Source organism: Labeo rohita, chromosome 5 (assembly GCF_022985175.1).
Source record: "Labeo rohita strain BAU-BD-2019 chromosome 5, IGBB_LRoh.1.0, whole genome shotgun sequence".
In the NCBI taxonomy this organism is placed as follows: Eukaryota; Metazoa; Chordata; class Actinopteri; order Cypriniformes; family Cyprinidae; genus Labeo; species Labeo rohita.
Window position 1 is genome coordinate 23,450,617 of NC_066873.1, and position 21,797 is coordinate 23,472,413.

The 21,797-nt window shown below is 36.3% G+C and overlaps 1 protein-coding gene across 4 annotated transcripts in view; it reads right to left on the minus strand.

Moving 5' to 3' along the window:
• klhl13 (kelch-like family member 13) overlaps window positions 1-21,148 on the minus strand; it is a 63,828-nt gene extending 42,680 nt beyond the window's left edge. For 2 of the 4 annotated variants that reach the window (XM_051109653.1, XM_051109656.1), the window contains exons 1-2: window positions 21,072-21,148; window positions 12,791-12,868 (exon numbers count right to left, since the gene is read on the minus strand). In XM_051109653.1, coding sequence (XP_050965610.1) covers window positions 12,791-12,843 — 53 coding nt within the window. In that variant the 5' untranslated portion in view covers window positions 12,844-12,868; window positions 21,072-21,148. Of the gene's footprint in view, window positions 1-12,778; window positions 12,869-21,071 lie in introns of all 4 variants that reach the window. The other 2 variants (XM_051109655.1, XM_051109652.1) reach the window with 1 other exon arrangement.
• Between the last annotated feature and the right edge of the window lie 649 nt (window positions 21,149-21,797).

Here is a 21,797-nt window from a genome sequence, read left to right on the forward strand (position 1 = left end):
TTCATTCTGAACTTTTCATACATCAAATCCTATAAAAAGTATCAATTTTTACAGAAATATTAGGCAGCACATCAGTTTTCAACATTATAATGTTAATGATCAGAAAAGTTTCTTGAGCAACAAATCAGCATTAAAACGATTTCTGAAGGATCATGTGACACTAAAGACTAGAGAAATGACTGCTAAAAATGGCTTTGCCACCACAGTAATAAATTCTATTTTTAGAAAACAGTGTTTAAAAACTCCTAATAATAATAATAATAATGATGATGAATGATTTTCTGATGCAAATCAATTTAGTTGCACCATGTACAATTGAAATGTTATTTCAACAAGAAAATTAAAGATTTGACAGGCAGTTAACATGTGCAATAAGTAATATCATCTAGCTTATGTAACTGAAGACAGACAGATGCCCCTTGCTCACCCAAAAGGATGGTAGTCATTGTTGGCAGCCTCTGTAAATATCTATCTGCTCAAAACATCTGTGACCATATTCTGATCTGTTAGAGAATGAGTCTGGCACTTATTTATACTCACACTGCAATGCAAACTGAATTATGTATATGGGAAGACGGTGAGAAGTAACAAACATACACAACAAACAGTTTAAAAGTTCACACAAGGCCTGCTATGGATTTTGTCATAAGCTTGGCTTAGAAATAGAGAGATCAGAGACCATCTGTGAGTTAATTCAACTAATGTCTCACTAACACAAGTCAGGCAACAAAACTAAAGCAATCTTTTGTTCACACGTGTATATAACCAGACAGCAGGTGAGAAGCGATCAACCAAAGTAATCACACCACAATGATCAAACAGCAAGAGATATAAACCGCATTTTAAAAAAAAAAGGACACAGCGCCTCTAGCTGTAAGCCCGCAGCTCAGAAGAGATGCGTCACTGTCTGAAGTGATAAACTGGACAGTGAATCTGTTAACAGAAGCCTTCATTAGGAGTTAATCAGTGAAGGAACACTAACGGACACAACAGCAAATTAACCACTCACTAAAATAAAAATCAATGTTTTTCTTTAGCTTACTTCTGACTCACCCCCCCCTCTCCAGCTACTATGGATTCTCCATTAAGGTATTACAGATAATGGTGACCGATTAGCGGCTGCAAGGAGGGTAAGCTAAATGGCACAGAGAAGCTTAGCATGATGTCATTGTGCGTCTTTCTGCTTTTCTGCTTTTCTAGAAAATCTAAAATCCGGGTTGTGACCTTCTCAAAAGCCCCTCGCATCCGGATGAAGCTGACATGAAAGAAACTTGATTTGCATTTCAAGACATGACACTGCAATTTTCCATGTTTTCTAATCTTGTTGAGATGAGTGTTTGGAGTAGACAGGTGGGACTGGGCAGAGAGGGCTTTGCTGAACCCACGGACTGAATGTGCATTATAGATGAGAGTGCAAGTGTCTGGCAGTGGCCACTTCAAACGGAGGTTCTCATGAGCTTAGAGAAAAACACGTAAACCAAGCCATTGTCAAATTTAATTATAGTCAAGCACGAAGCTCAGGTACATCCAAGAAGACAAAGACGCACAGACAGACAAATTCAGTGAACATCTTTAGTAAAACGGCCTGAAACAAGATGATGGTCCTTGAAGGAGCACAAGTTCATACCTCTTTTCCATACTATTATAATGAATGTCAGAAGTCTTTGCGAGTGTTATAATAGCTTCGAGTGAGAAAAAGACTGGTAATTTCTTTAGGTGAACTAGTATTGTCAAAAGTACGTGGTGACTTCTGGGTCCAAACACTCACAAGACTCATATGACACAAGAAAACAACAAATGGTACTAATTATACACTAACAATGTGATATAATACTACCAAAAAATTATATTCCTACCCCTACCCTACCCGCATGGAGACTGTAGTGTACACCATAAATTTGAAAACGTTTGGCTTAAATGTTTAATATGAATAAACAGTGCTCATAAAGGCTGCTAAAATAGTATTCTCAAGTGAAATTAATTGGGGTTTGGACCCGAAAGCATTTGTGCCCTCACTGGATGCATTACGTCACCACTTAACAAGCCCATTGCGATTTACACTGTTGTGTGTAGTGTTGAACATGAAAGTGAAGTATTAATTAATATATATTTTTAATATTCCCCTAGACTGAATGGTAATGTATCACATTTGGCATAAAAATATGAAACAGCACAACTGCTTTCAACACTGATAATAATCAGAAATGTTTCTTGAGCAGCAAATCAGAATGATTTCTGAAGGACCAATAGAAAAGCACCATAAAAACAGTCCACATTCTGCACTACATTCCAAGTGTTCTAGAGCAGAGCATTGTGTCATATGGACTGATATTATGGTAGGTATTTAACTTTAGTGATATTTACTGATGTCCCTCTAAAAGAGATGTGTAAAAAAATCTTCAAAATTATTTACTTATATTTGTCATATACACCAGGAAAGACAAATTCTAAAGAAGTATAATGTTAATGATAGCATTTTAGTTCTGTATTGTGTTATATTTCTCTGTTAGTAAGTGGTGTTAAAAATGTCTCTGTGCATAATGAGCTGGTGAGTTTATGGTGTGGTGCATTGCGGGCCGGGTGTGGTTGGCCGCTCTGTGCCACAAAGTCCAGGGCCATTTTTTAGCCCCAGTCCGCCACTGGTAATAACCATAACAAGGGATGGGACCAAAAAAATCTGTTGTGTCAAAATAGATCTGTGTATTACGTCTTGCAAAGTGGAATAGACCTGAGAACCATGAAATTTTACCGGTGTTCGTATTGACTACTGAAATTTTGGTACTGGGACAAAATAAGGGTGAATTGTTCCTTTATGGTGTTATATTTTCATTTATTAAAACACATATGCATATTAAAATCCATGACAGTGGCTTCAAAAACTTTCAAACACAATACAGTGCTTACAGCAGACATACAAGCTCACTTTTTTTTTACTCTCTTTTACACGCAAACACAAAGGTACTTGGCTGGCAAAGAAATGCAAAGTCCATTACGGGAATAAATCCCAGCTAATTCCATTAGTAAACCAAATATCATCCTATAACACAACCTACAGTAAGCAACAAGCAAGACAAGTATGTGACTTTATAGCACTTCAGCAGTAAAGCATGCTGTACTGCAGGCCTATTTGTGTGTGCTTAAAGTGATAGTTCACCCAAAAATCAAATTCGCTGTTAAATTACTTACCCTCAGGCCATCTAAGAAGAACAGTATTTTTATCTGAAACTGTGGTCATTGGTGATTAAGAAAAATGAAAGTCAGTCAAATAAGCATATACAGGCAACACAAAATAAATTCCTTATTATGATATAGAGGTTTTATAAAGCGAAATGATCGGCCTTTGCAAGAAAGAGTGCATTATTTACACTATTACCTGTAATCCATAGCATTCCAAGAATCAGAAATATGACTTTGTACCATAAACAGGTTCTTTCGTGGATATTTCGCTAAAAATCTTCTACCGTTTTACTAAATTAAAAAAAGTTCCCTACATCTTAGATGTGCAAAGGAGAAGTCCACTTCCAAAACAAAGACTCACAGATGATGTACTCACCCCCTTGTCATCCAAGATGTTCATGTCTTTCTTTCTTCAGTCGTAAATAAAATTTCAGCATTTTTCTCCATATAATGGACTGATATGGTGCCCCAATTTTGAACTTCCAAAATGCAGTTTAAATGCAGCTTCAAACAATCCCAAATGTGGTTGTAAACGATCCCAGCTGAGAAAGAAGGGTCTTATCTAGCGTAACAATTGGTTATTTTCATAAAAATAATACAATTTATGTACTTTTTAATGCCAAACGCTCATCTTGTCTTACTCTGCCTGAACTGTTTTTTTTTTCCCCAGTTCATGACAGTTAGGGTATGTTGAAAAACTCCCATCTCATGTTCTCCCTCAACGCAGTCTTTTTTTGTTAAGGGTGTTTGATCTTCTTTGTATGTTCACTTTGCAAAGACTGGGTCTGTACTTCTGCAGCGATGTAGGTGAAAAAATGATTTTGAAATTATTTTTGAAGTTGAGGGAGAAAATATGATTGGAGTTTTTCGACATACCCTAACTGTCTTGAGTCAGAATACACAGAGTTCAGGGAGAGAAGGGCAAGACGAGCATTTGATATTAAAAAGTATATAAATTGTATTACTTTTATTAAAATAACCGATCGTTACACTAGATAAGACCTTTCTTTCTCGGCTGGGATCATTTACAACCACATTTGGGATCGTTTGAAGCCGCATTTAAACTGCATTTTGAAAGTTCAAAATCAGGCACCAGTCCATTATATGGAGAAAAATGCAGAAACGTTCTCCTCAAAAAAAAAAAAAAATATTCTTTATGACTAAAGAAAGAAAGACATGAAAATCTTGGATGACAAGGGGGTGAGTACATTATATGTGAATCTTTGTTTTGGAAGTGGACTTCTCCTTTAACAGCAAAATAAAGGAGCAGCCATGTGTATGAGTGTGTGAAACAGATGTGAAGTTACAGGAAAGCACTGAGAGATTCACAGAGTACTGAACACACACACACACACACACACACACACACCAGTAATAACCTTTACTGGGCACAGATGGTGCTCGATGACCTGAACAATCAGGTATGACACACTGTTACAGTCGCACACCTCACACTACCTTCGTTTCTGCTTTTCCTTGTGCTTCACTCATCATTTTCTCACGTGAAAGAGCAAATGTTCTTCATCCTATTACATCCTACACTCTCACTGCCCTCCTTACCCCTTAATCACTCTATTAATACATTTCTATGAATAGCCACGGCTCACCCTCACCACGCATTTAGCACTTAATTAAGTGGGTGAGGACAGAGGGGTGTGTGTATTTAAGAGAGACAGAGAGCGATGCTATTATAAACCTCGCTGTCTCTGCCGTCATGTCGTTCCTATGCTCAAATGACTGCATTGTAGAGTGGCAAACGTGGCAGTATTGCAGCACACCCTCACTGTGGTCTAAAGCAGTTCCTGTTCCGCAGCTCTCACAGCTCACCTGCACAGCCTGAAGCCAAACATTACAATGATTCCAGCCAGCACCTCGGTCAATACGTCATGCGTGGCAAGCAGCTGTGTAATGTCACACAAACTCGGAAATAAAGATGAATAATTCAAACAATTCATACCAATCGACTTGAGCTGGGAAAGTGAAAGCATCCTTTGCTCTACTTTCTCAGAATCAGTTCACGATCTCTGAAAAAGGCTGCATGTGTTCTTACATACACACAATAAATCTATGAATAGCACACCATTCACACATTCATTTTTAAATGTATGTATATACAGTTGAAGTAAAAAAAGTTTACATAACACCTTGCAGAATCTGCAAAATGTTAATTATTTGACCAAAATAAGAGAGATCATACAAAATGCATGTTATTATTATTATTTTTTTTTATTTAGTACTGATCTCAGTAAGATTACATATAGTCCACAAGAGAAAATAATAGTTAAATTTATAAAAAAAAAATGACCTGTTCAAAAGTTTACATACACTCAGGAATGCAAGGTGTTGCGTGATAGTTTTTTATAAGTCCCTTGTTTGTTCTGCTGTTAAACTGAACAAAAAAATCTTTCAGGTCCCACAAATTCTTTGGTTTTTCAGCATTTTTGTGTATTTGAACCATAGACTGTAAAAAAAAGATGGACGACGCACCTTCACTCTCTTCCACTAAAGAAAAGTGAAGCCGCCAGCGCCCCAATAGGACACGGACATATTGTGCTGTTTGGGACCAGAGTCGGTACCCAAGCCTGCGCAGTAGCGTGCACAGTAGTGGGCGAAGTGGCGTCGCGTCCCGCCCACACAAGCACACGCCCCCTAATTAGCCTGACTGCTCCAAATGTTGTCTGCTTATTGCCGTACTAAAGGATTGTGTTAAAATAAGGTAAATAAAATCCCAATCTCCTCCTGAAGATCCTGAAAAAGTCCGTTGGCACCTCAGTTCACACAGAGAATCTGTCAATCTAAGCTTTATGTCACACTCCCGTTTTTACAGCATCACATAACTAAAACCAAACTTGTTTAAAAAGCAAACACTTGAACTTACATCAGCGTGATACAAACTACATTAAATGACAAAAAACATCTTTGGAAAACAATTATTTGAAGACAAATTTATTTCTTTAGTTCGCCTCATGTTCCATTAGATTATGTGGAGAGGGCGGGGTTTATGACCTATACTGGGACTAGCCAGCTGGGGGCGATCAAAACGTTTTGGCTTCATTTTTTAAGCCTTTTGCAGCACACTTGATTTGAACCCTTTCCAACAATGACTGTATGATTTTAAGATCCATCTTTTCACACTGAGGACAACTGAGGGACTCACATGCAACTATTACAGAAGGTTCAAACCTCTGCATTAAGGGATGTAAATTTTTGAACGGAATGAGGATGTGACATTTTTTTTTTTCTTTTGGCTAAATATCATATTTTTTTCCATTTAGTACTGGCCTTCAGAAGCTATAGAAGATACTTACATGTTTCCCAGAAGACAAAATAAGTTAAATTTACCCTGATCTTTCCCATCTCTTAATGCATCATGTTTCCTTCTGAAGCATCAGTGAGCATTTGAACTTTCTGCAATAGTTGCATAAAAGTATATAGATTCAAATACATTATTATTATACTATTCTAAAAACATATTTTCCAGGAAAAAGAGCAGGGCTTTCTTGACTGAAAAACAGAAATATTAATAGCACAGCAGAGGTAATTGCCATGAAAATGCTTTTAAATGTTAAATCACAAATCACACTGGCCACTGTGAACAGATCTGTGCTACACACTCAAACTGTGAGTTTCAATAACTGTGTGGGCTCAAGCAGAGAACATTTCAAAGAACATGCTGCTCTCAGTGAGAACAAGAGGCCGAATAGAAACAAGGGCAACATTTTTACTGAAGCTGGGTATCACAATAAGTAGTCAGCATTTATCCATGCCAATAGTAAATGGGTTTTTCACAAACAACATGGGCATGACCTTTTACATTCAACATGAAGATCTAAGAATAAAAATGAATGTAATGTTAAGAAAGGGTCTATATTGGTCATTTATGCTATCATAATCACTTATATTTACACACAAAGTCTCTTATGCTCACCAAGGCAGTAAAACCGTAATATTGTGAAATATTAATACACACTTGCTGTTTTTTCTTGTCAGAGAATGGTCTCTCTTTCCATAACACTACATGCACATCTTTTGTAAAGAATTTTGTAAACAAGGTCTTACATTAATAAAGTTTTTCTTGAAAACCTCCACACTGTTTTGGAAGAAATTCATTTTATTTTACACTAAAAAAAAAAAAAAAGAAGGAGCTTTAAGTATTCTATGTTTTTTCTTCTGCTCTTTAATCTATGACTGACAAGCTATTTTGTTCAATCTTACCAGCTTTCTACATTTAGTCATTATGATATGCAGAAATTATGCAAAACATCACACAACAAGTCTTACATCTGAAACAAGCCTTGTCTTTATGCATAAAAAGGGATGAAGGGAGAGGAGATGGAATAAAAGCTTCTAGATGATCAGCACGTCATGAATGTTTTGATCTGAGAGCTTTTGGTGGCTGTATGATCTAGCAAAGTATTTTTGGCAAAGCTTAAATAAAATCCACAATTAATCCGCATTTGTCATTTTCAAAGCATTTTAGGAGCAGTAGCACACACACACACACAGAGAGAGAGAGAGAGAGAGAGACTTACTAACTCTAACGTATTGAGCGGTTTCTGAATTGGCCATCGCATTCATGCATTCAACAAACATGCCTGTGATTTGGTACAATGCTCAACGCTGCAAAGAGACTAACTCGCTTGATTAAGCACTTAAGGAAGGGCAGAAAAAATAGCTGCCAAGGCAGGAAGTGACAAGTATAGATAAAAAAGGGCAGGAAGTAATGAGGGATGGGGAAAATAAGTGAGTGGATGAAAAGTGTCACAGCAAGCGATGACTAAAGATGGAAGAGAGAGAAAGTTCACAGATAATATTCTTATATGAATCCCCATCATCATGCTGAACTTTAAGACCGTAAAACAGTCTTTAAACCGCTACACTCTTAAAGAAAGGTACAAAAATTCAGTTTCTGCAGCAAAGCCATGGAGGGACCTTTTTTTGAGTGTAATGGGGCAAATGGGTAAATCAAGCAGCAATCAAATACTCAGACACAACCATTAGCGCAGAAAGTGCAGAAGTTACTCAAAATCATCTTTAACAGTTCAGACTTTCCTACAGGAAGTTGTTGCTATGGCAACCTCAACAAGTACACAACAGATGGTTGAGGGTCCTAAACAGCTTAAAGACAACACCAGTGTAAGAAAGTTACAAGAGTGTCAGAAATCAACAGTATAGAAAAAACTGAATATATGCCACTGCATTAGAAAACAAAATAATCAAACAAAGTAGAATCTGCACACACACACACACAAATTGTAGACCTTTTTTCAGAACTAACTTTTAAAGGCCATTTTTGCAAAACTTTTAACTAATCAAAGTGATTTACTAGTAAAAAGTTATGAAGTTAGTTTATATTAGTGTCCTTGCAGAGTAACCTCAGTTCATCATATTAAAAAGGAACATTATCCACTAATAGCTGACATCCAAAATGTGCCCAAAACATTGTGCGAAAATATATCTATTATTTTTGCATGCCTATCTATTATATCAGTAAATATATCTACTGTTTCATAATTTTTAAATCTAACAAAAGTTTTGTGAAATATTTTGTTTGAACCACAATTACCATTCAAAAGTCTGAGTTTTTTTTTTTTCTTTTTCTTTTTTTTGTTAAGATTTTTGAAAGAAGTCTCCTATGCTCGCCAAGTCAACATTTATTTAAAAAAAAAAAAAAAAAATGAATTACAGTAAAAACAGCAATATTATACATATTTTTACAATAAATATATTATTAATAGTAAAATATCTTATTAGTTTTTAAAATTACTGTTTTCTATTTTAATTTAAAGTGATGGCAAAGTTGAATTTTTACCAGCCATTACTCCAGTCTTCAGTATCACATGATTCTTCAGAAATCTTTCTGATATGCTAATTTGGGTGCTTAAGAAACATTTCTTATAATACTCAATGTTGAAAACAGTTGTTCCACAAATATTTTTGTGACATTTTTTCAGAATTCTTTGATGAATAGACAGTTTTCAAACAGAATTTTTTATAACAACAAATATATTTACTGTCACTTTTGATCAATATAATATGGAAGCCCTTTTCCTCAACTGAATTAAAAAAAAAAAGTTATTGTAACTTTTTCCTCTCAAAATTCTGACTTTTTTTTCTTAAAATTGCATGATGTAAATCGCACAATATTGAATATTGTGAGATCTAAACTCCAATTCCAGTTTTGAGGGGGAAAAAAGACTAATATATTCTTAAAATTGCAAGCTTATATCTAACAATTCTGACTTAATAACTCGCAAATGTGTGTTATAAAGTCAGAATTGCGAGATACAAACTTTTTTGACTTTTCTCAGAGTGGTGAGTTTATATCACGAAACCGAGAAAAAAAGTTCTTATTCAGTTAGCATCCCTGCTAAATAAAGAAAAAAGAAATCGTACTGCCCCCTAGGGGTGGGTGATAAATCAATAACTATAATTATTGCGCAATATAAATTTCATCGATAAACGATAACAAGAGTTCAGTAATGTGTTTATGCGGCAAAGACGGAATGAAAGAACACTAGTCAAAGCGCGCCACTTTGAACGTTTATTTGACCAGATCAAATTTCGAACGGCGGGGCAGCATGAACTTACTAGAGCAGAGATGCGTTCACTCGCTGATGAGCCTCGGTCACCAATGTTGCCAAGTCTGCAGTTTTCCCACGGAATTTGGTCTGTGGGTTGAAGCGACACCAATAACGTAATATTTTTCCCCTGGAATGCTGCCAAAAAATGTGTATTTTACCCCCCTCGAAACGCAATTAGGCTACTTTTGGGCTAGTTTTGAGGCGCAATTGGGCGGGTTTTGTTGACACAACCTGGCAACCCTGTCGGTCACTAAACAGCGCTGTGAGATCTAGTGTGAAGCGACTGAATTCAGTAAAGAACACAAATGACTCGGTTTACAGTGGTATTGTGTCAGAAGTGTGGGTATATGTGTGTTAAATTGTTACATTATTAATATAGACATGTATAAATGTATTGAAATAGGAGTAATAGAATATAATTACAGTATTTTTTGTAATTATAGAATTTGTGCATTTACACTAAATGTATTTAGACTATCGTTTTTCATACAAATACCTAGAAATTTTTACCATGGTATTGAGGTGCTATATTTGTGGTTTTAACTTCTTATCATGATCTAAATGTATGCTACTATGGAAGAGCAATGGTTAATAAAAAAAAAGACATCAAACAGTCAGAATAAATAAATTTCACCACATAAAAAAAAAATGTTGATACAATTTTTACAGATATTATGGATTTTGATAATGAACATAAATCTACATCTGCATCCTAACTCAAGCTAGCATCAAATGTGTTTTTCTAAGACACCAAAATTGTTTATATTATCAGGCAACACAAACCCGTTTCTTGATTTGAATCAATATTACTCAATAAAACACGCAGAACTAAAAACATCCTTTTTTCTTTTAAGATATTTATTTTGTTAAGGAAAAATGACTGGAAAAAAGGGGATCCCAGTGGTCTTAACTACTATGTACTTATATCAAAAAATAAGTACAATGTACTTATTGTGTTCATATTGTTTTACAAAACACTTTTGCTATTGGATATGGGTACGGGTAAGGTTAGAGACAGGTTTGGTGGTATGGGTAGGTTAAGGTGTAGGGCAGTGGTTCCCAACCACGTTCCTGGAGGCCCCCTAACACTGCATATTTTGTATCTCTCCTTTGTCTGACACACCCATTTCAGGTTATGGAGTCTCTACTAATGAGCTGATGATCTGAATCAGGTGTGTTTGATTAAGGAGACATGGAAAACATGCAGTGTTGGGGGGGCCTCCAGGAACATGGTTGGGAACCACTGGTGTAGGGAATTGGGTCAACTGTGTAATTATAACAGAAATTAATTACAGACGTAATTACATGCAGGTATTTTTTTGTAAACATAAGCACAATGAAAAACATATATGTACACAATAAGTGAATTGTATCAAATTACTAATTTAAATGTAAGTACATAGTAGTTAAGGCCACTTAATATAAAGAGGGAAATGTGGGAAAAATCTGCCATTTCCAAAAAAAAAAAATTTTTAAAAATTACCGTGATAATCTTTTTGGCCATAAACCCCAGCCCTACTGCCCCCTTTTGAACAGTGATGTTTATTTCTTTAAAATAAACACAACTTTGATATTTTGTTATATAATGTAAAGACATACATGTTTAAATGTGGCTTAAGTGACCAAATACTCTTGGGGCCACTGTACACGTCTTAAAAAGAGCCATTAGAGAGACTATTACTTGGCTACAGGTCTAATACATCATTCCTCCAACAGAACACCAAAATAGCCCTGTCAATACTGTCCTACACACCAGCTGACTGAGTCTTAGACCGATGATCTCAGGGGTTTGAGTCATCACAAATCCACATGCCCACACGCTCGGCCCTTAAGTGCCAACTTGGCATGTGAAGACACAAACCGAGAGTAGTGCGTGTAACATTTCAGCAGGCGGCAGGTCGGCTCAGATCGATGGAATTCACAGTTGCCTTTGTTTTTCTGTTAAACAATATAGAAGAATCCATCAGGGCTCACTTCAGGAGCTGTGCTGTTTAATTGAGTGTTCAGTGTTTATAGTGATCTGAGCTCATGCTGGAATTCTGCTGTGATTTACACATCACAGACAGCAAACAATCAGGCATGACTGTAGAGCGCAGAGAACACAAATCTCAGTCATCTGCCTGCCGTGACACACGCTTATATCATCTGTGTGAACGAGAACTAGTCAGCGGGTTAGTATAACAGCATGCAGTTAGTGAGAGAGTGTAAAAAATGTCATTTTTAGTGCATGTTTGGGGTGGAACAAAAAATCCATCACACCCACTTTTCACTACGTTTGTACTGGGGTTTATCTCTTGTCCTGGGGTTTATCTCTTGTCCCGAGGCGTTCTTTTTTAAAAGCATTTATGGCAATTATCTGTAAAGCTGTTTGCCACAGAGAAAATTAGATTGCAAATGGGTGTAACAACGAATTAAACAACAAACAAAGACACAGTACAGTCTCCATAAGATAACAGAAAAGTGTACAGCAGTTTGAGCACATATGCCCTCTCTCAGCCTCACTCGTCACAGCGCTAGTGTGTGACAAACCCATTTGATATGTTTGTCACGATAACATTAATAACAGAAAAAAGAACGCCAGAGATAAATCCAAAAACTAGAGAGAGTGCATTTACTGAAGCATATGGTTTTCTGAAAGCCCTTTTACTAAATGTAATGTTAGCACCGTTACATCACATTACCAACAGAGAACTTAGTCTATATTATAGGAAAATTTCAGTTTGAACCACTTCAGATGAATGTATAATATACACACAGAGCAGGACAAATGTCACATTTTACTCATGTCCTTCATGATTACAGATCACATAAAACTGGTGGAGGTGTGTGAGAGAGAGGTTCTTCAGAGCATGTGTGTGTAAGGTGTTTATGACAGAAACAGATGCACAAAGCAAACCAAGAGTACGGTGTCCAGAGAGGTGAGGGCAAATGAGAATGCATGTGTCTCTTCACAGGGACGACATAAAGAGAATGTGAAATACGAGTATATGTGTGTGTAGAAGAAAGAGATGACATACATTGCACAGTACCTGTCGTGTAGTCCCATGGACATGGTGTCTCCTCTATGCACAGGGTGGTCCATGCCCAGGCACAAAACCCCAGAACACCTTCCAAAAAAATAAAAAAAACAGCAGAAAGACATCAAGAGTTGTGGAAATAATCAAGATAAGGACAAAATAGAAACTTAATAGACAATGATTTTGGGAAATGTAGCACATTTGTGTTATTTTTGAGAAAATCTACACCCTTGTTTAAAAATATTTGCCTTGTTTTTTGAAAGAAGTCTCACCAATTTACACTGCACTGACACACCGGACAACAGCAACAGACATGTTTGCCAGGTTTTGTCTGTGAGTTTCCCAGCATTGTCTGTTGGCATTGGTTAGCGCTTGTTTTTGCCAACTAAACATGCTGAATTGGTCTTGAAATGTCTGAGAAGTGACATGCTGTAATCAGATCACTGACACAGTTGGTCAAAGACTTTTGGTGCAGTGTGAATTAACCTTTTTACTCACCAAGGCTGCATTTATTTACCCCAAATTACTGTAATAACTAGGTGTGTAAGGTTTTCGGTTCGGTTCGGTGCGCATTACAAACCGTTGGACTAATCCCATTACATTTGGAAAACAAAAGAGGTTAAAGTGTGTGAAATATAATGTTTTCAGTTCCACTGTGCTTAACAAGGCAGTCCAAATGACGTAACAGGCATTGTGATGTCTGTCCCTCCCACCCCCAAAGAAAAACAAATTACTCCAGTAGGGTTGTGATGGTGAGGTAGAGTTTTACCTCTTTTCCTTGCTTTTATTCTCTTTTAAATAGCTTGTAAATGCCTGTGCACATTTTACTTTCACTTTCGAATTAGTGGCAATTCGGCATCAACTGATTGAATTGACAACAACAAAACAGTACGACAAACTCACTTATATTAAACACACAAATATACCATGCCATAGGCCTAATATAAAGTAACAAATAACTTACACAAAGTTTAAACAGGCCTATAAAACACTGAAAATCAGCAAACACTGTGAACAAAATAAAGAAACGAATGTTAAAAAAAGCTTAGAAAATCATCTTAGATAAATGGCAAAAGTCAAAAGGCCTTCCAAAGAGTAAAATATTTTTAAAGCAAGCGCTTTTGCCAATTTCTGGTCTTTCTCACTTCACTCTACTTTGTTAGTTTTAATAAATAAAAAAAAAATTGCAAAAAAAATCAAGAAAATCTCTCTGGCATTTCTTTCTTTTTGCTGTATCAAAAACGTACCGAACCGTGACACCACTGTGTCGTATTGAACCGAACCATGAATTTTGTGAACCGTTACACCTCTAGTAATAACAATAAAATATTATTACATTTTAAAACTTTGTCTTATCTTAATACATTTAAAATGTAATTTATTTCTGTGATGGCAAAGTTGAATGTTTAGCATCCATTACGCCAGTCTTCAGTGTCACACGAAATCATAATATGCTGATTTGATGCTCAGGAAACCTTTCTTACCATCACTGTTAAAAGTAGTGTTATTTTAGTATTATTTAATGAATAGAAAGTCTTTTTGTTTTTGTTTTTTTTGGTATATATTAGTATTTTTCAATTTTTCGACGACAGGACAGTGGAGATATAACAGGAAGTGAGTGGGACAGAGAGAGAGGGGGTGGGAACGGGAAAGGTCCACGAGGCGGGATTTGATCTCGGGACACTCAAGGTGCAATTGCATATGTCGGCGCACTGCCCACAAGGCTATAGGTGCTGACATGAATAGAAAGTTTGAAATGATAAAAAAACATCTGTTCTGTCACTTTTGATCAACTTAACGCAACCTTGCTGAATAAAAGTAACAATTTCTCTCAAAAAGAGAAATATTACAATTTATATACAACTGATATTACATAATATTACAACTGACAAATTTCACTTTTACCTGCTATAAGCATTTAGTATTTCCAGTTGGACCAAAAAAATTGCTGAGTCATTAAGCATTACAGAGATTTTTGTAAACTCAAAATGAGAAATATCATTCCCGTGCAAAAAGCCAGAAATCAAGCAACACATCATATTCATGGCTCTGATGCAATTAAAGCCTATATTAAATGAAAGCTATTTTCATATGGCACAAACCCTTCAACATGACCCACCAGTGTTTTTCACTTGATGCACAACATATCAGCTGACATTAGAGATTTTATAAGTATTTATTTGCTCATGCTGATTTTCTCCATTTTTTACATAAAGGTTACTACTTTTGGCATCATCTTATGCTCACTTAAAGTATAAAATACTAATAATTCAATAACATTGTTATACGCAATCTTTAGCAAATCTCAAAATTAATATACCATTTTTAACATTATAGCCATTGCCCTTGCTGCCCCTGTCTCTGAGTATTTTCAACAGAACAGCATATGGCATTTCTATTAATATTGAGCTGCTCATATTTTAAGGCGTTGTCTGCACCCCCTCCCCTTCCTCTCTCCCATCTGACCAGGAGACAGAAAAAAAATCATCACAGGATATACCTCATCATCAGCTACTTCACACAGTCCTCTCTCACAGATAAAGATACAAAGCTGAGCAGCAGACACTTAATGCATATCTGCACAGACACACTCACTACAGCTGTGACCATCTCAATGACCAGCTGGAGTCTTCAACAGCTTTATTCTACAATAGGGCGCAGCTTAAAGATCAACAAGCAAACCGCTGTAAGAATAATGTGTGGTCAGACAGACTAAAGGCAGCAACAGATGAGAATCTTATATGGGCTCATCCTATGTTTCTGTACGTCCATCACAGAGAATCAAATAGTGCAGTTGAGAAGTCACTGTTTGAACATGCAATACCTTCTAATAAGTATCAACGACAACCTGTAGCCTACATAGAAATCGATACAACACAACTCACGAACGGGTAAAGAAATATTTTCCACATGTGAGGAAAGAGTGAGGAGCTTGAAAAATAAAACACTTATACATGAAAAAGCAGCAAAACCATGTCTTCCTTCCTTCATTGCACTCTGGTAACATTTGTTCAATTCATGTTTTGAGTTCCTGATTCCATGAAGTGGACCACGTCCAGGCCGTAAGGACAAGCAATTTTGGAAGCATGGCACCATGGAAAGAATTTCAGCACTTCAGTGGCTTGTACAATTCTTCCTCATTGCCGTGGCAACCACTGTGTCTTAGCAACAGACAGAGGTCAAAGAAGAACAAGGATAAGCTGTACTAAACAACCCGAACCTCACTACTCTACGAGATGTTCGGGTTTAGTACATCTCCTTACAGACTTTCAAAGAACTAATAGTTTCACTCTGTCAAACACACTTTAATGTGCTTTTAAACGTGTCAGTCGCACTTTCAGAGCTGGACAAAAAAAAAAGAACCCTCGATGTCAATAAGTCTACAATCACTCTCTGTAGTATTTATTTAATCAACCTTTTCTAAACTTTTAAATCTGCAGGTAATCTCTGAAACATTCTGTCTGATCTGTCAATATAACTGTCATTATAGTTTTTTTTCAATTATTTATTAGTTTAGTGGTTTTTAAAGGATTGGTTCACTTACAAAATAAAGATTTCCTGATAATTTACTTACACCCATGTCATCTAGGAATGCTCCGATACGCCTTTTTTGCCTCTGATACCGATTCCGATACCTAGGGTTCGTTATTGGCCGATATCGATATGATCCGATACCAGTGACGTTTTTTTTTTTTTTTTTTTTTTTTACATAAATGTAAAATTGATATATCTCTGTGTGTGGAACTGATCATCATTCTTTCACAATCTGCTAAATACAGACTACTTCATTATAAATAAAAATAATATAATAAATATGAAACAAATATATGTATATTAAAAATCTACTATGTTAGTGGATAATTCAGCAGCAAAAGTTATTCTAGAAAAATCATAATTTAATAATAATCCAAACATTTTGTGAAAAAAAACAACATTTCAACATTATTTTGTGGGGAACAAATAAAAGTGTTGCAAAATACACATTTCTTTTGTATTATTATCAAATCCATTCATTAAAAACAATGTATTTATATATAAGTATATAAAATTAGAATACATTTCTTTTACATGTGTAGCATATTTTTTAATAAGGCAACAACATATGATAGATAGGACGCAACAAATACAGTGCAGCACGCAGCACATCCGGTGTGTGGAATGATGCGCTTGAAGCAACACGGAGTCACAGCACGCAGCGCTTTGCGATACCCAATATGAATATCAGATCGGCGTATCCCTAATGTCATGTCATGTCTTTCTTTCTTTAGTCGAAAAGAAATTGAGGTTTTTGAGGAAAACATTCCATTATTTTTCTCCAAAAAGTGGACTTCAGTGGTGGCCAATGGGTTAAAGGTCTGAACTGGAGTTTAAATGCAGCTACAAAGGGCTCTACACGAGCCCAGCTGAGGAAAAAGGGTCCTATCTAGCAAAATGATCGATCATTTTCTGAGGGTGAAAATCTCATTTTCTCCTTCAACTTCAAAATTGTCCGACATCACTGTTTTACCATTTTATGTAAAGGATGTTTGACTTTCTTTGCACATTTGCTTTGTAAACACTGGGTTGGTACTTCCACCTACGTCACACGTTACCATTCCAATGTGACTACGTAATGCATGAAGTTGAGCTAGTGCAAGACAAGCATTTGTGGTTAAAAAGTATTGTTTGTTTTTGTTTTTTTTAGAAAATGACTGATCATTTCGCTAGATAAGATTCTTATTCCTCAGCTGGGATCATGTTCACTCTTAAAAATAAAGGTTCTTTGTTGGCATTGATGGTTCCATGAAGAACCTTGAACATCATGGAGCCTTTCAAATGCAGAAATGCTCTTTATAGTCAAAAAAGGTTCTTTAGATTTTTAAAATGTTCTTTTAAGAACTGTGCACTTCAATGCCCCTTTTCCACCACTAGTTCAGAGCTAGTGCTATTGCCAGTCTGGAGTTGGTTCGACTGATGAGCCTTCTAAGAACCGTTTGCTTTTCCACAGACTAGAGAGCCATCACAGAGCCAGGTCTTACACTTTTAAAAACAAAGGAGCTTCACGATGCCATAGAAGAACCTTTTTTGTCTAAATGGTTCCATAAAGAACATTTGAAGAACCTTTCTGTTTCACAAAAAATTCTCTGTAGTGAAAGAAGGTTCTTCAGATTATAAAAAGGTAAGAAAGAGATGTTTTTTAAAATGAAATTTGACTGAATGGTTCTTTGTGGAACCAAAATGGTTCTTCTATGGCATCGCTTTGAAAAACCTTTTAAAGCACCATTTTTAAGAGAGTACATCACTGAATACATTTCATCTTTCCCAGCAACGCTATGTGCAGCAGTAAACACAAACACACCAGACACACCAGACTCACAACACCAAAGCACCGTGAGAGTGATTGGAGAGCAGATGATTCTTTAAGCTTTTAAAATGCTCTTGCAGTACTTTAACGCCACACGTCGACCAGTCCACACAGCGCTAACACATCCTGAACAAGCCTAATGTTAACAATGACTTTGCAAACCTACATCAGCATACAAACAAATCTAATCCAACGTGTTTGTGTTTAGCTGCTATTTAAAAAAAAAAAAAAGTCAAGTTTCTGTTCATCTTGTTGGTCAAAGTAACCTCACCCCCAGCCCCTGTCGCAAACAGTTCTTACTTCTAGACCAGAAATGTTTTAGTGCTACTATCAAACCACTTTTCCTGGCTCCGAGCTGGTGCTTTGGGTGTCAAAAGACAAAGAACCGATTTGAAACTAAGCTCTGGCTCTGAACCAGCACTCAAATTGCCTGAAAAGTTCTTTGGGGAACCAAAAATGGTTCTTCTATGGCATCATTGCAAAAACACCCTTTTGGAACCTTTATTTTTAAGAGTGTAGAGTCCTCTAAAGCTGCACTGAAACTGCAATTTGGACTTTCAACCTGTTGAAAGTCCACTATATGGAGAAAAATCCTGGATTTTTTTTCTTAAGAACCTTAACTTCCTTTCGACTGAAAAAAGAAAGACATGATCTTGGATGACATGGGAGTAAGTAAATTATCAGGGTTTTTTTATTCTGGAAGTGAACTAATCTTTTAAGTGTGTCTATATAATATTAATTTCCATTTTAGTTTTAGTTATTTTAGTACCAAAGGTTAAACAAAAATTAAATAAGAAATGAAGCCTTGGTGACTTGGGAAATTAAAATTTCTAATAAAACATTTAAGATTTTCATATTTTATTTCAGTTAACATTTATTTTAAGTAAGTTTTTTATTGTTTTAGTTTTCATTTTCAATAACTTCAACAACCCTTCTGTGCATTTCACTATGGCCACCTAGACCAACTTCCCTTCTCTCTGATTAAAGGCTATTCTTCATCTGTAATGTGATACTGTGTTGTTCATGCCATCACTTAGAACTGAATGTGAGGTTGGAAATCAATGCTGGATTAAACACAGCAATGACGGCATCAGACCCTTATAACCCCTGTCAAATTCAATACGTAAAATCCATACCAGTGCACACCAAGCTGTCGTTTTAGCCATTGACAAAGTTTCACATGACTGAACTATCTCCATAAATGGAGCATACAACCTTGAATAGGTCATACAACTATTAAAACAGGAGAAAAGTGTGTTAAATCATCTCGTAAAGAATGTGCGTCACCAAAATGTGTTTCTGACACATTACTACACTACGTGTTATAAACAGCCCACAACCACAACCCACCACATATTCAGAAAGATAAGACATTTAGGTTGGACTACACACTATATCTAACAGAATCTTTTCACAACATCACCACCATTTTTCCAATAAGCAAAACAGTCCATTTTCACAAACACATGATGAAGTGTCTGAATATGTAAAGTACAGTTTACAAAAGCCTTAAAAGGCTTAATTATAATCTTCTTGGTGAACAATAAAAAGAGACATCTAAGTATCATTATTTAATCATTACAATAAAAAGGCAGCATGACTTAAAATTAGAGTTTAATTAACAAAATGTATAAATAAAAACAGGAATTATATAAAGGAATTTGTGCTGTAACTATATCTTAACAACTGTTCCTCTCCCCCATCAAGCAGAGTGGAACTGTAGTCACAGGACCCATAAATGAGTATTCATAGTTCTGTTACTAGCTATATGTTCACGTCTGAGGCAAATATAAACAATATGCTCCATTGAAAGGCTTTAGTTAAAAAAAAAGAAAGAAAATCATAAGTGCCTTTACTCGTGTCAAACCATGTGCTTCGTTAACAAAAAATAAAAGCAACAAATAACACCACCAGGACAATACAACACAGGACATACGCTAAATTAAGGTTTCAGCCAGAGGCCCCTGGTAGAAGGGCTTGTTTTTAGCCATTAGTGTTATGTTACTGTTGTCATGGCATATGAGCACATGGTGGCCCTTACAGCCCCCAGCTGCTCTGAATCACGCTCTTAATAATTGAGCTCAACTTTTGTCACACTATGACAGCCGGAGCAATCGCCCACTGAGTATAAGCAGTTCCTTAAAGGAACTTAAAAATGATCGAAAGCTGATAACAGGGTCTAAGAGTTCCATGGTTAGATTTTAAGTAATTACTCAGTTTGGTTGCTATATGGACTTTAATCTGACACCAAAAATATATAAAACTAAGTAACTTATACTCAATCAAACAGGTGCTCTTCTGAACCAATATTTTTTTTAAATTATTTAGAGTTAACTTATAACAGCAGCACAAAGAAAAGTAAAATACGTGTTAGAAAGTGATGCCAAACACAAACAAAAAGAAAGCAGCTTTTAGTCACCAACAGAACAGCAGGGGTCCAGCCAAAACAACTAGTCAACTAATCACAGTGGCCTTAAATTAACATAAACACGGCTGCTATTCGCTAGCAGTACTTTGTTTTGTCAGGGCGTTGTGTTTGTACTACTCGTTGTTAGTTCAGACACAGTTTGGGTTTGTGGAAGAGACTCTTGGCGACATGTCTGTTCATGTTTATGTGGGAACTAACACACTAACCACCCAGAACCCGCCTCACACCCGCGCTGACACCAGCGCAGCGGCAGACTCGGTGCTGTGAATGTAGCCGTGCTTCAGGTTTTGTCCGTTCTTGAAAGCTCAGCCCAGCTCGGCTCTTTGAAGAAAGGACCAAACCTGAAGCATGGCTCCCCATTCGCTGCTCTGCTTCTGCTGCTACATTTAGCTTCAGCTGACAACAAGCTAACGTTACTTTCCGTATTGAATATTGTGTACATTTACGTATATGCCACTGATATGTCAGTTTGCCGAATAGAATACTAAACAAATAAACTTTTAAAAGCCATTTCGACTTACCACAACCTCTGGAATTTACCCTTGTTTTCTTCTTAAACCCCCAAATCCACTCTACTCATGGACCTCACAAAGCCCCGCCTCTCTTGTTTTTCATTGGCTGTAGCCTCAAGGGAATACGTGCCGTACGCCTTGCTGATTGGTCTACGTTCATGTCAATCAGTTTTGGACACTAAAAACTTCCGTTACCAAAAGAAGTTCATGGCGCAGGGATACGCGCAGTGATTGGTTGGTTCGTTCATAGTCGGGATGTAATTGGACGGTACTGTATAAATATCAATGTATATGAAGCACTGCTCGGCATGACGTCACTGTATTGTTTACTAATATGCTTTGATTAGTAGATCTTACTACAGGTGGACTGTGAGGTCTATAAAAGCATTATTATCATACACCAGGTATTAGCAATTTAAGATGAGATAATGTTACATTTAAGGCAACTTAATAGCAAATTCGTCAGTTGTGGACTGTAGTTAAGTGTGATTTGTCCAAATTTTGATCATTTAAATGAATTGTGCACTGTACTCTTTTGTGATACGCTACCAGTCAAAAGTTTTCGAACAGTAAGATTTTTAATGGTTTTTAAAGAGGTCTCTTCCACTCACCAAGCCTGCATTTATCTGATCCAAAATACAGCAAAAGCAGTAAAATTGTGAAATATTAAAATAACTGCTTTCTATTTAAATATATTTTAAAATGTAGTTTTTCTGTGATCAAATCTAAATTTTC